This window comes from Moschus berezovskii, chromosome 1, assembly GCF_049115385.1.
Source record: "Moschus berezovskii isolate FMDL1 chromosome 1, NW_MosBer_1.0, whole genome shotgun sequence".
Classification (NCBI taxonomy): domain Eukaryota; kingdom Metazoa; phylum Chordata; class Mammalia; order Artiodactyla; family Moschidae; genus Moschus; species Moschus berezovskii.
In genome coordinates this window covers 103,897,259-103,909,637 of record NC_142460.1, presented here as the reverse complement: position 1 = coordinate 103,909,637, position 12,379 = coordinate 103,897,259, and the positions used below count along the sequence as shown (strand labels likewise).

The 12,379-nt window shown below is 41.2% G+C and overlaps 1 protein-coding gene across 1 annotated transcript in view; it reads right to left on the bottom strand.

The window, feature by feature from the left end:
* Positions 1-302: 302 nt before the first annotated feature.
* Positions 303-12,379, bottom strand: part of EHHADH (enoyl-CoA hydratase and 3-hydroxyacyl CoA dehydrogenase) — a 68,395-nt gene continuing 56,318 nt past the window's right edge. Inside the window, exon 7 of the mRNA XM_055408806.2 lies at positions 303-3,310. Coding sequence (XP_055264781.1) covers positions 2,049-3,310 — 1,262 coding nt within the window. The 3' untranslated portion in view covers positions 303-2,048. The remainder of the gene's footprint in view (positions 3,311-12,379) is intronic.

Below are 12,379 nucleotides of genomic sequence, written 5' to 3'. Positions count from 1 at the left end.
TCTAAAAGTTTTTTTAAGTTGTTGTTGGTTTACTTTTTACAATGAAAACTTGTACTATATTCATTCAAGATTTCTCTGTTAGAACTTTTGGTAATTTTGTTTGGGTTCATTGGCGAAAATATTGTAAAAACCAATTCATTCACATCACCCTGAAGGACAATAACCTAAGCCTATTTGTCCTTATATGACAAGGAATTGCTGGATTAATGCTCCTCCAGATTCTAGATCTGCCAAGTGCTGTGCAAGATGTTCACGGGTGCACAGTATATCTGTTGAACAAAGGGTCCATAAGACTTCCTAAGTAAGTAAACAAGTTGCTTACTTGTTTATTAACTTGATTAAGATATAATTCACATACCATACAGTTCACACATTTAGGGTATACAACTCAATGGTTTTAAGTAGATTTACAGAGTTATGCAACCATCAAAACAATAATTTCAGAACATTTTCATTAACCCAGAAAGAAACTCTGTACCCATCAGCAGCCACACCCTGTTCCCTACCCCCAGTCATTCAGCCTTTGGCAAACTGTGTCTATGGGGTCACACAGAGTTGGACACGACTGAAGTGACGCAGCAGCAGCAGCAGCAATCTGCTTTCTATCTCAATAGATTTGCCTATTTTTTCACTTAGCATAATATTTTCAAGATTCATTATGTTGTAGCATATATTAGCACTTCTCTTCTTTTTTTGACTAAATAATATCCTACTGTATGGCCAGTTTACATTTTATTTATGCATTCATCAGTTTATGGACACTTAGATTGTTTCCAATTTGGGGCTGTTATGAAGAGTTCTGCTCTAAACATTTGTGTACAAGTTATTGTTCCCTCAACTTTTAACCAAACAAGGCAAAAAGTAAAAAGAGAAGAATTCTTATAACAAAATTACACAAAATTTGTTTTTCAATAATTTTAGACTTGTCAGGATTCAACCATGTTGTATTCAACATCACAAAGGCTTCCCATGACCAGGAAACTGGTATTATCACTTTATCACAGAATTAGAGGAGGTTAGATCCCTGAGATTCCCACTTTACGCTGTTAACAATTTGTTGTTGCTGTTCAGTTGCTCAGTTGTGTCCTATTCTGCAACCTCAAGGACTGCAGCACTCCAAGCTTCCCTGTCCTTCACAATCTCCCAGAGTTTACTTTCCATTACTGCTGCTTGAATAGAAGGGTGAATAAAGGCATCTAGTGGTCTTGAGGAAATTATCATCAGACATTACTGAGCCTCTTGCAAGCAGCAAGGACAACTGTTACACATGGGTCTTGGACAGAAATGATAGTATTGAGTGTGACTTTCTAAGCTCCTTTGACTCTCCATTCTTGTCTGAAGTATGTGGTTTCCTCACTAACTCCCAACCGTGTTTTGCCTAAATTTCAACACCCTTCTGCTGTTGAAACTTTGCCCCTGGCCTCCCCCTGGGCAGCTTTCCAAGCTCACGCATGGAGCTTTCCAAGCTCCCTACTGCGCCCTGCCAACTGTCTCCACTCTACCTCTGAGGCTCTGAACTGAAGCCTTTATCACAGGCTTCCTTGCTGGATAAATGCCCCTCCAGGTTTTAGGTCTGTTAAGGGTTGTGCAAGATGCTTAGGGATGAACAATGAGGATCTGTTGAATGAAGGGTCCATAAGATTTCCTATCACTGCCACGTGTGTGAGGATGAAAGACTCAACATGAATATATTCATTTATCAATTAATAATTGATGACATATTTCTCAAATGATCAAGGAACTGGGATCCTCAACTTATTCCTGAGCCTCTCTCCTTAGCTATTTCAACGTTAACACAAGTTTATTCATTGCAATTGAAATCATTTATCTGATACAGACAGATCCCTGGCATAAGAAGTACATTCCTAAAGATTTAACCCATTAGGATCATCAGACAGAATATCCAAAGAGGGGTTTTAGCCAACTGATTATTCCTTTCATTTTGTATTTCAGAGCAATCTTACTTTGGATTTCTTTGGATTAGTTTCTATGAAATTCAGTGAGCATTGCCCAATGCCAGCAGGTAAGGCAAAACCTGAAAGGCTGAATCACAGTTTGCTGCTGGGGGGTCCTGCCAAGCTTTGCCACTCTTCCAGAGGAGGGTTTCCCTGGGAAGCCAGTTTTTTTAGATAGTCACAAGGCTCCAGTTGGGGAATATCAGGATTCTGCCTGTGGTATTTCCACAACTTCTCTAGCACCGTGGGCAACCCAACTGTGGAAGCATAGAACATGGGCCCACCCCTGTGCCTTGGCCATCCATACCCGTGTAAATATATAACATCAATGTTCTCTGGGATAGCCGCCATCCCTTCTCCCAAGATGCGAAATGCCTCATTGATGAGTGAATATAGGCAGCGCTCGAGGATCTCATCCCGGCTAATAATACGTGGCTCGATGTGATACGTTTCCCTGTACTGTGCCAGAAATTGGGAAAGCCAGGGATCAGGTTTGTGGATCCTCCCCAGGGGCTTATCATAAAGGTACCAACCCTTACCTGTCTTCTGACCAAACCGTCCTGACTCACACAGCATATCAGGAATTGGGCAATATCTCTGGCCACCTCGCTTCCGGGCAGAACTTCCTGGAGGCAATGTAGGTCCAGAAAGACCTTGCCCTTTGCGGGATTTCCAGCCTACATCCAACCCAGCAAGATCAGACACTCTAAAAGGTCCCATTTTGAAACCAAACTCTTCCAGCACCTCATCTATCTCCTCTGGTTTACTGCCTTCTTCTAATAAGAAGTATGTCTGATCATAATAAGACCTCAGCATTCGATTCCCAACAAATCCAAAACAATTGCCTACAACTACTCCAATCTTATTAATCTTTTTTGATAAATTCATAACCGTGGCAATGGTGGTTGGGGAAGAGAATCGGCTGGGAATAACTTCTAACAACTTCATGACGTGAGCTGGGGAGAAAAAGTGGGTGCCAATGACCAAGTGAGGACGGTCACTGGAAGAAGCAATCTCATCAATGTCCAGGGCTGAAGTGTTGGTGCATAAAAATGCTTCTGGCTTGCATATAGCTGATAGTTCAGCAAAGACACGCTTCTTCAGGTTCATTTCCTCATATACTGCTTCAATGACTAAATCTACACCACTGAGCTCTTTCATAGATGTAGTTAACCTGGGTTTTGGTCCTGACCAAGCGTGGCCACTCTGCTGCATTTTGGATGCTTCCTTTTCCAAGGTGAAAGTTATTATCTTGCTTGCAGACTCTAGCTGCTTCTTGTCTGATTCTACAGCAATCACGGGGATCTGGGCCTTTGCAAAAGAAATGACAATGCCTCGGCCCATTGTTCCCAAGCCTGCAGATAAGAGTGAAAGAGAAGAAGAATGATTCAGTGGTATTGGAATATGGGAAATTATTCAGTGAATGGAAGGTTTCTGTGGAAATGTGGCATTCAAAGATAGCAACTCAAGGACTACAGGTGGATTGAACACTAGTTAATGTTAGGAACTGTATTAAGTGCTCCAGGAGGTATAACAATAAAAAGGATTCACACACACACACACTATTCGAAATAGTAAACAAGTTCTGCAAGATTGTAGGGTGCAAGATCAATATATAAAAATCAGTTGTATTTCTATAATAAACAATCTAAATATTAAATTAAGAAAACAATTCCACTTTTAATAGCATTGAAAAGAATAAAATACTTCAGAATAAATTTGAGGAAGAACTTTAAGACTTGCACATGAGAAACCAAAGAACATTACTGAAAGAAATGAAAGAAAACCTAAATAAATTGAAAGACATACCATGTTCATGGATCAGAAGACAATATTGTTAAGATGGCAGTACTACCCAAGTATATCTGCAGATTCAGTGCAATAACTATCAAAAGTCCAACTGGTATTGTACAGAAATTAATAAGCTGATTCTTTTTTTTTTTAATAAGCTGATTCTAAAAGCTATATAGAAATACAAGAAATGCAGACTAGCCAAAACAGTATAGAAAAAAAAAAAAAGAACAAAGTTTTAAGATTCATTCTTCCCAATTTCAAAACTTTTGACAAATCTACAGTATTCATGACAGTGTGACAGTGGCATAAAGGACAGACATATAGATCAATGAGATAGAATTGAGAGTCTGGAAATAAATTCATACACGTATGGAAAATCAATTTTTAACAAGGGTGCCAATATAATCCAATGGGGAAAGAATAGACTTTTTCAACAAATGGTGCTGGGACAACTGGATATTCACTCATAAAAGAATGATGTTGAACTTCTACTTCACACCATAGATAAAAACTAACTTAAAATGATCAAACACCAAAGTAAGAGCTAAAACTATAAAACTCTATGAGGAAATCTTCATGACCTTGGATTAGGCAATGATTTCTTAGAAATGACATCAATAACACAGGCAATAAAACAAAAAAAACAGATCAACTGGACATCATTAAAATAAAAAACTTCTGTGTTTCAAAGGACACAAAAAAGAAAGTGAAAAAAACCACACTATGGGAAAAAATATTTTCAAATCCTATATCAGATAAGGTACTTGTATCAGAATATATAAAGAACTCAACAGTAAAAAGACAACTGAATTTAAAATTAGGCAAAGGATCTAATAAACATTTCTCCAAAGAAGACATACAAATGGCCAATAAGCATATAAAGAGATGCCTAAGAGAGTTGGACTGTGAAGAAAGCTGATCGCCGAAGAATTGATGCTTTTGAACTGTGGTGTTGGAGAAGACTCTTGAGAGTCCCTTATACTGCAAGGAGATCCAACCAGTCCATTCTAAAGGAGATCAATCCTGGGTGTTCATTGGAGGGACTGATGCTAAAGCTGAAACTGCAATACTTTGGCCACCTCACGCGACGAGTTGACTCACTGGAAAAGACTCTGATGCTGGGAAAGGTTGGGGGCGGGAGGAGAAGGGGACGACCGAGAATGAGATGGCTGGATGGCATCACCGACTCTGTAGACATGAGTTTGAGTGTACTCCGGGAGTTGGTGATGGACAGGGAGGCCTGGTGTGCTGTGATTCATGGGGTCGCGGAGAGTCGGACACGACTGAGCGACTGAACTGAACTGAACTGAACTGAACACCACCACTCATTTTGGAAATATAGATTAAAAGCCCAGTGAACTACCACTTCATACCCACTAGGATAGCCATAATTAAAAAGACAGATAATAACAAGTTCTGGTGAGAATATGGAGAAATTGATTCACTGATGGCAAATTGTAAAATGGTGCTGTTGCTGTAGTAAACAAGCTGGAGGTTCCTCAAAATGTTTACCATGGAGTTACCATATGAGTAGGTAAGTAGGTAGTTATATACATAATTCAAGAGAAATGAAGACATATGTCCACACAAAACTTAGAGACAAATGTTCACAGTAGCATTATTCAAAACAGCCAGAAAAAAGAATTAAGCCAGGGACTTCCCTGGTGATCCAATGGCTAAGACTCCTTGCTCCCAGTGCAGGGGGCCTGGGTTTGAACCCTTCTCAGATCCCACATGCTGCAATTAAGAGTTCACATTCTCACATACTTCAACAAAGTTAGGAGATCCTGTGTGCTGCAGCTAAGACCAGGTGCAGCCAAACAAGTGAAATTAAATTAAAAAGAAGAAGCAAACCAAATGTCCATCAACATGAATAAACAAAAGGCAGCATCTCTTTCCAGGGCTACTCAGGTAGTTTCAGTGGTAAAGAATCCACCTGCAAAGGCAGGAGACACAGGTTGGACCCCTAGGTCAGGAATATCCCCCAGAGATGGGCATGACAGCCCACTGCAGTATTCTTGCCTGGAGAATCCCATGGCCAGAGGAGCCTGGTGGGCTACAGTCCATAGGGTCCAAACATATATCTCTCCTTTGGAAAAATCACTCAGCTGTAAAAGTAAATGATACATCCCACCTCATGCGACGAGTTGACTCACTGGAAAAGACTCTGATCCTGGGAAGGATTGGGGAGCGGGAGGAGAAGGGGATGACAGAGAATGAGATGGCTGGATGGCATCACCGACTCGATGGACATGAGTTTGAGTGAACTCCGGGAGTTGGTGATGGACAGGGAGGCCTGGCGTGCTGTGATTCATGGGGTCGCAAAGAGTCGGACACGACTGAGCGACTGAACTGAACTGAACTGAACTGATAGTGTGGATGATACATCCTATAGTGTTAAAAAACATTATGCTGAGTTAAAGTTGGACACAAAAAGTTACATGTTAATGACTTCATTTATATGAAATGTTCAGAATAGGGAAATCAATAGAGACAGAAAATTGATTAGTAGTTGCCAGGAGCTGGGAGGAAGGGCAATGAGGAATGACTGCTAATGGGTACAGGGTTTCTTTTTAGGGTGATGAAAAGGTTCTAAAATTGTTTGTGGCATACTTCCCTGGCAATCCAGTGGTTAAGACTGCACACTTCCGATGCAGGGGGCACGGGTTCAATCCCTGGTTGGGAAAATAAGATCTCACAGGCCATGAGGCACAGCCAAAAAACAAACAAAAAAAATTTTTCTTTTTAAGTCTAAAAAAGTAAAATAAAATTGTGGCAATGGTTGGACAACTTTCAGTTCAGTTCAGTCGCTCAGTCGTGTCCAGCTCTTTGCGACCCCATGAATCACAGCACGCCAGGCCTCCCTGTCCATCACCAACTCCCGGAGTTCACTCTGACTCATGTCATCAAGTCGGTGATGCCATCCAGCCATCTCATTCTCTGTCGTCCCCGTCTCCTCCCGCCCCCAATCCCTCCCAGCATCAGACTCTTTTCCAGTGAGTCAACTCGTCGCATGAGGTGGCCAAAGAATTGGAGTTTTCAGCTTTAGCATCAGTCCTTCCAATGAACACCCAGGGTTGATCTCCTTTAGAATGGACTGGTTGGATCCTCTTACAGTCCAAGGGACTCTCAAGAAATGCCTAAAAACAACTTAAGTGTGCTCCTTTTTTGGTGACATTGTTACTATGCATTTTAAAAATGTTTTATGGTAAGATACTTATAACATAAAACTTAACATCATAACCATTTTTATGTGTACAGTTCAATGGCATTAAGCACATTCACAAAGCTGTGTAACCAGTACCATCTTGCACCATCTGTCTCTAGAACTCTTCTCATCCTGTAGAACTGAAAGTGTGCTCATTAAACCAGAACTCACCATTTCTCTCCCTGGCAATCATCATTCTGCACTCTATAATTGTGAGTGCTCTAGATACCTCATATAAGTGGAATCGAATAGTATTTGTCCTTTTGTGACTAGCTCATTTCACTTAGCAGAAGAGCCTCAGGTTTATTCATGTAGTATGTGTCAGAATTCGCCACCTTTTAAGGCTGAATATTATCCCTTTGAATATATATATGTAGCACATTTTGTTTATCCATTCATCTGTCAATGGACATTTGGGTTGCTGTTATGCCACTATTGGGAATAATTCTGCTATGTATGTAAGTGGACAAATATCTGTTTGAGTTCTTGCCTTCAGTTCTTTTGGATATGCCCAGAAGTGGAATTGTTGGATTGTATGGTAATTCTATTTTTAATTTTTGAAGGAACTTCTATACTGTTTTTCATAGCAGCTGCACCATTTTATGTTGAACTGTACTCTTTAAATGGGTCAATTTCATCACACATGAGTTTCATCTCAAGAAAACCGTAATTAAAAATCTGTGTGGTACCAACCCTCAGGGCTTCCCTGATGGCTCAAATGTTAAAGAATCTGCCTGCAACGCAGGAGACCAGGGTTCAATCCCTGGGTTGGGAAGATCCCTTGGAGAAGGAAGTGGCCACCCATTCCAGTATTCTTGCCTAGAGAATTCCATGGACAGAGGAGCCTGGTGGCCTGCAGTCCATGGGGTCACAAAGAGCTGGACACAACTGAGTGACTAACACTAACACAACCCTCAAAGATCTTACAATCTAGCGATGGGAAGAAGGAAAGTTCACAAATATTCACCCTGTAAGGTAAGGTAAATGATGAGAGAAGTTCTTTGGTGCTTCAAACAAAAGATTATTTTTGGTTAGATGAGTCAAGAAAAGCTTCAAGATAAAGAAGAAATATTTAAAGAAAGGTCATACTGAAACAGTGAAATTGGAAATGATGAACCACCTGGCTGGGGAAGGGAAAAGGAAAGTGAGAAATATTTTAAAGAAAGGCAAGAAGAATGAAAAATATAGAAAAAATATTTGATGGCAAATATATTGCCGTTTCTTCCCCACACCATTTCATTTTCTTCTTGGGCACATAGGAGGCTGTACTTTCTAGACCTCTTATATCCCAGTAGGGCCTGTAACTAATTCTGGTCAAGGAAATGGGGGAAGGGTGGTGTGGGACCACAGTTCAGTTCAGTTCAGTTCATTTCAGTCACTCAGTCGTGTCTGACTCTTTGCGACCCCATGAATCACAGCACGCCAGGCCTCCCTGTCCATCACCAACTCCTGGAGTTCACCCAAACTCATGTCCACAGAGTCAGTGATGCCATCCAGCCATCTCATTCTCAATCGTCCCCTTCTCCTCCCACCCCCAACCTTTCCCAGCATCAGAGTCTTTTCCAGTGAGTCAACTCGTTGCATCAGGTGGCCAAAGTATTGGAGTTTCAGTTTTAGCATCAGTCCTTCCAGTGAACACCCAGGGTTGATCTCCTTTAGGATGGACTGGTTGGATCTCCTTGCACAACTGGCCCCTAAAATCTCCTACAAGATCCTTCATTACCATCTGGGTACAGAGGATGCAGAGATCAACTCTGAGGACTTGGAGGAGACCCTAGAGCAGGTGTTGGCTTGCCAGTCACATCCAGCCCACTGCCTGCTTTTGTACTGCCTGTGAGCTAAGAATGGTTTTAAGTTTTAAATAGCTGAAAATTTAAGAGTAAGAATATTTTGTGACACCTGAAAATGATATCAAATTCAAATTTCAGTGTCCATAAATAAAGTGTTACTGGAATCAATCACACTGATTTGTTTTAATATGGTCTGTGGCTATACTCGTCCTCAACAGTAGAGTTGAGTAGTTGCAGTAGAGAACGTAAGGCCCCCAAAGCCTAAGACATTTACTGTCTAGCACTTTACAGAAAAAGTTTGCTGAACCTTGTCCAGGAGATGGTAGAGCCACTAGTTGGAAAGAACCTGGTTTTAGAATTATCTTGAGAGTGAGGAGGAAATACATCTTTATTGTGTTAAGCTGTTGAAAATGTTATCTGTTACAGCAGCCGCTTATCTGTTACCTGACCAACCTGCTGTGGATGAAACAGTTCAGTGAAAGCTATGTACATATTACTCTTCTGCACGTCACATTGACTAGCTTTAGGTCTTTTTTAAAAAATTGAAGTATAGTTGATTTACAGTATTATATTAGTGTTAGGTATATAACATAGTGATTCAGATTTTTATAGATTATATTCCATTTAAAGTTATTATAAAATATTGGCCATATTCTGTGTGCTGTAGAGTATATTCTTGTAACTTATTTATTACATATATAATAATTTATACCTCTTAATCCCTCGTGAGGATTGGTTTTGAATATAGTATGTTATCAATCATTAGAAATTATTGATTTAGTTCCTCTGGAATATATTTAATTTTTAAATCATATTAAATTATTTAATACATATATTGAATTATTTAAAACAGTTTTGCAAATTTACTAAACATCTGTGTTTCACTCAGTAACAAGAAGGATGGATAGCTCTCACTGCTGTAGCAGCTTGTATCCTAAACTTCAGCCTGCATAAACAGGAGGTAGAGTTGGGGGTTCAAAACCCTGGCCCCCTGGCTTTCAGTCCCAAGCTCCATATAAAATTCCTACCATGTAGAGAGTACAATCTCACAGGAACAATAAGGACTCATGAGAAGTTTATGTGAAAGTGCTTTGTAAAGTATAATGTGATACAGATGATAGAACTGAACACAGCAGAGAAGGAAAGCCACCTGGTGAGGGTGGAGTACAGCTCCTTGCACTCGCCTCTCAGAGCAGGTCTGCTGGAGGACCGCTGGGGCTCCAAACAACTCATACTCCTAACCACAGAGTGGGCCAGACCAATGCTTTCTGGAAGTGTCTTACCTATAATTTTACTCACTTCCTTGTGAAAGCATCCATGTTAGATTACCTTATACTATTAAGAGTAAAGCTTAAAAAAAAAAAAAACTTAAAGCTATTGAGTGTTCATAAAGAACACATTAGAAATGCGTTAAAGTATTTTGCATGTATTAACTCTTAATCCTCACCACAACCCTATGAGTTAAGTCCTATCATTTAACCCACTTTACAAATGAGCAAACTGAAGATGTCAGTAACTTCCCTGAGGTCTGATACCTAGCAAGTAGGTGTGCTGGGGTCTGAACCCAGGTCATATGAAGAGTCTGCACCCTTAACATACAGAATATATGGTTTCTCAAGTAGAAATAGAAGGATGAGAAGGATTTTTAAGAGCAGTCGGTTGAGTTAGAGTCCTAGCCAAGCCTTCAGCATGTGACTTGGAGTCACTATACTCAGAGTCCTAGTTTCCAAATTCTTCAAATTGGGTATGTGATTGCTTGAACCTCTGATCTCATGAGTTTTGGTGAAGATCAAATCAGACAAAGCATGTAACAGCTCTCTGTAGAAGTTGCTGCTTCTACAGAGTAGAAGGCTATAAGGTAACTAGCCTTATCACTCCTATTAGAGAACTGGGAAACAGAACTTGGACCTTTTTTTAAATATATTTTTATTTATTTATCTATGGCTCTGCTGGGTTTTCATTGCTGTGTGTGGGCTTTTCTCTAGCTGCAGTGAGTGAGAGCCGTTCCCTAGTTGTGGCGCACAGGCTTCTCACCGTGGTGGCTTCTCTTGCTGTGAAGCACAGGCTCTAGAGCATGGGCTCAACAGCTGCAGTTCCTAGAATCTAGAGCACAGGCTCAGTAGTTGTGGTGCAGGGGCTTAGCTGTTCGGTGGCACATGGGATCTTCCCAGACCAGGGATCGAACCTACATTCCCTGCATTGGCAAGTGGATTCTTTACCACTGAACCACCAGGGAAGCCTGAACTTGGGCCCTTGAAATGCAGCTTTTAATCTAAAACAGAATTATCCAATGGCAAGCCACTCCAGTACTATTGCCTAGAAAATCCCATGGATGGAGGAGCCTGGTAGGCTGCAGTCCGTGGGGTCGCTAAGGGTCAGACACGACTGAGCGACTTCACTTTCACTTTTCACTTTCACACATTGGAGAAGGAAATGGCAACCCACTCCAGTGTTCTTGCCTGGAGAATCCCAGGGATGGGGGAGCCTAGTGGGCTTCCGTCTATGGGGTCACACAGAGTCGGACACGACTGAAGTGACGCAGCAGCAGCAGCTCTTCTGATTAATAAACAATGTCTTGTTGGGGTGGGGGGAAAGAAGTATCAGCTATTATTTTAGATCTTCTTCAGTTCTATAAACTGACATTTTTTTCATTTAATTACTAAAAATATACATGAAACCAGTAACTGTTTCCTTCAAAAAGTTCTTCACTAACTTCTCACAAACTTGTGATCTCAAAGTTCTCAAGAAAGTAGGGCTGAAAGATCGAGCTTTTCACTGTTGGTAATTATGTTTTCATAGGTCAATACTGTATGTATATTGAATTTAGTTTCCTAAATTTTCCTCACTAAACACACATAGACAGAGGCCAGGAGTCCTGTTCCTGGACCAAGTCACTGCCTTTAACTACCCTGGAATTAAATCTTGTCAAGAACCCCTTCGACTCAGGGAAGTAAATAAAGCATAAGGTATGCTTTGACTACTGGTTCTTCAGTGTCTAGTCAACAGCAGTCTTCTCCCCTTCTGACAGCCCTGAGAGCCCAGGCGAGGTGAAAGAAAGTAGACTTGCAGTGGTGCCGACCCAATCTGAGCACAGGCTCACTGAAGCGCAAACCTGGGCTCATCAGGGCTGGGGTTCTCCACGGGGTCCAATGAAAGGACAGCGAGTCATGGCTTTTGAGGATGTTGGCAAGAGAGTAGCTGAAGTGATGACTGGAAATGAAAACTGAATAGAGAAGAAAGTAAAGATTAAAAGAGTTTATCAAGAAACGGATGCAGTTGGAATAACTGAGAAAGGGATGTGGAAAAACACAAGGTTGTAGTGAAACAGTACGAGTTCACATTTCAGTGGTGGAGAAATGTTCAGGGTGAAGCCTGAAGTGTGGGTCATGGAAGTGAAGTGAGGCGAATGTCACTGGATCTGAGGAGGCGAAGGAACCCAGAAGCAACAGGGCTGGATGGATTCTCCACACAGGGGATGAGTTCAACAAGGACAGCAGCAGGATTTGGGCCAAAGCGGATAACTGTGAGCCAGGTACTAAAATGAGGGCCACGGCAGGGGAGCACGGACAGTGATGAGGAGGGAGAGAACAGGCAGGAAGATGGCGGGAAAACAGAGGAAGAGGGTCCAGAAA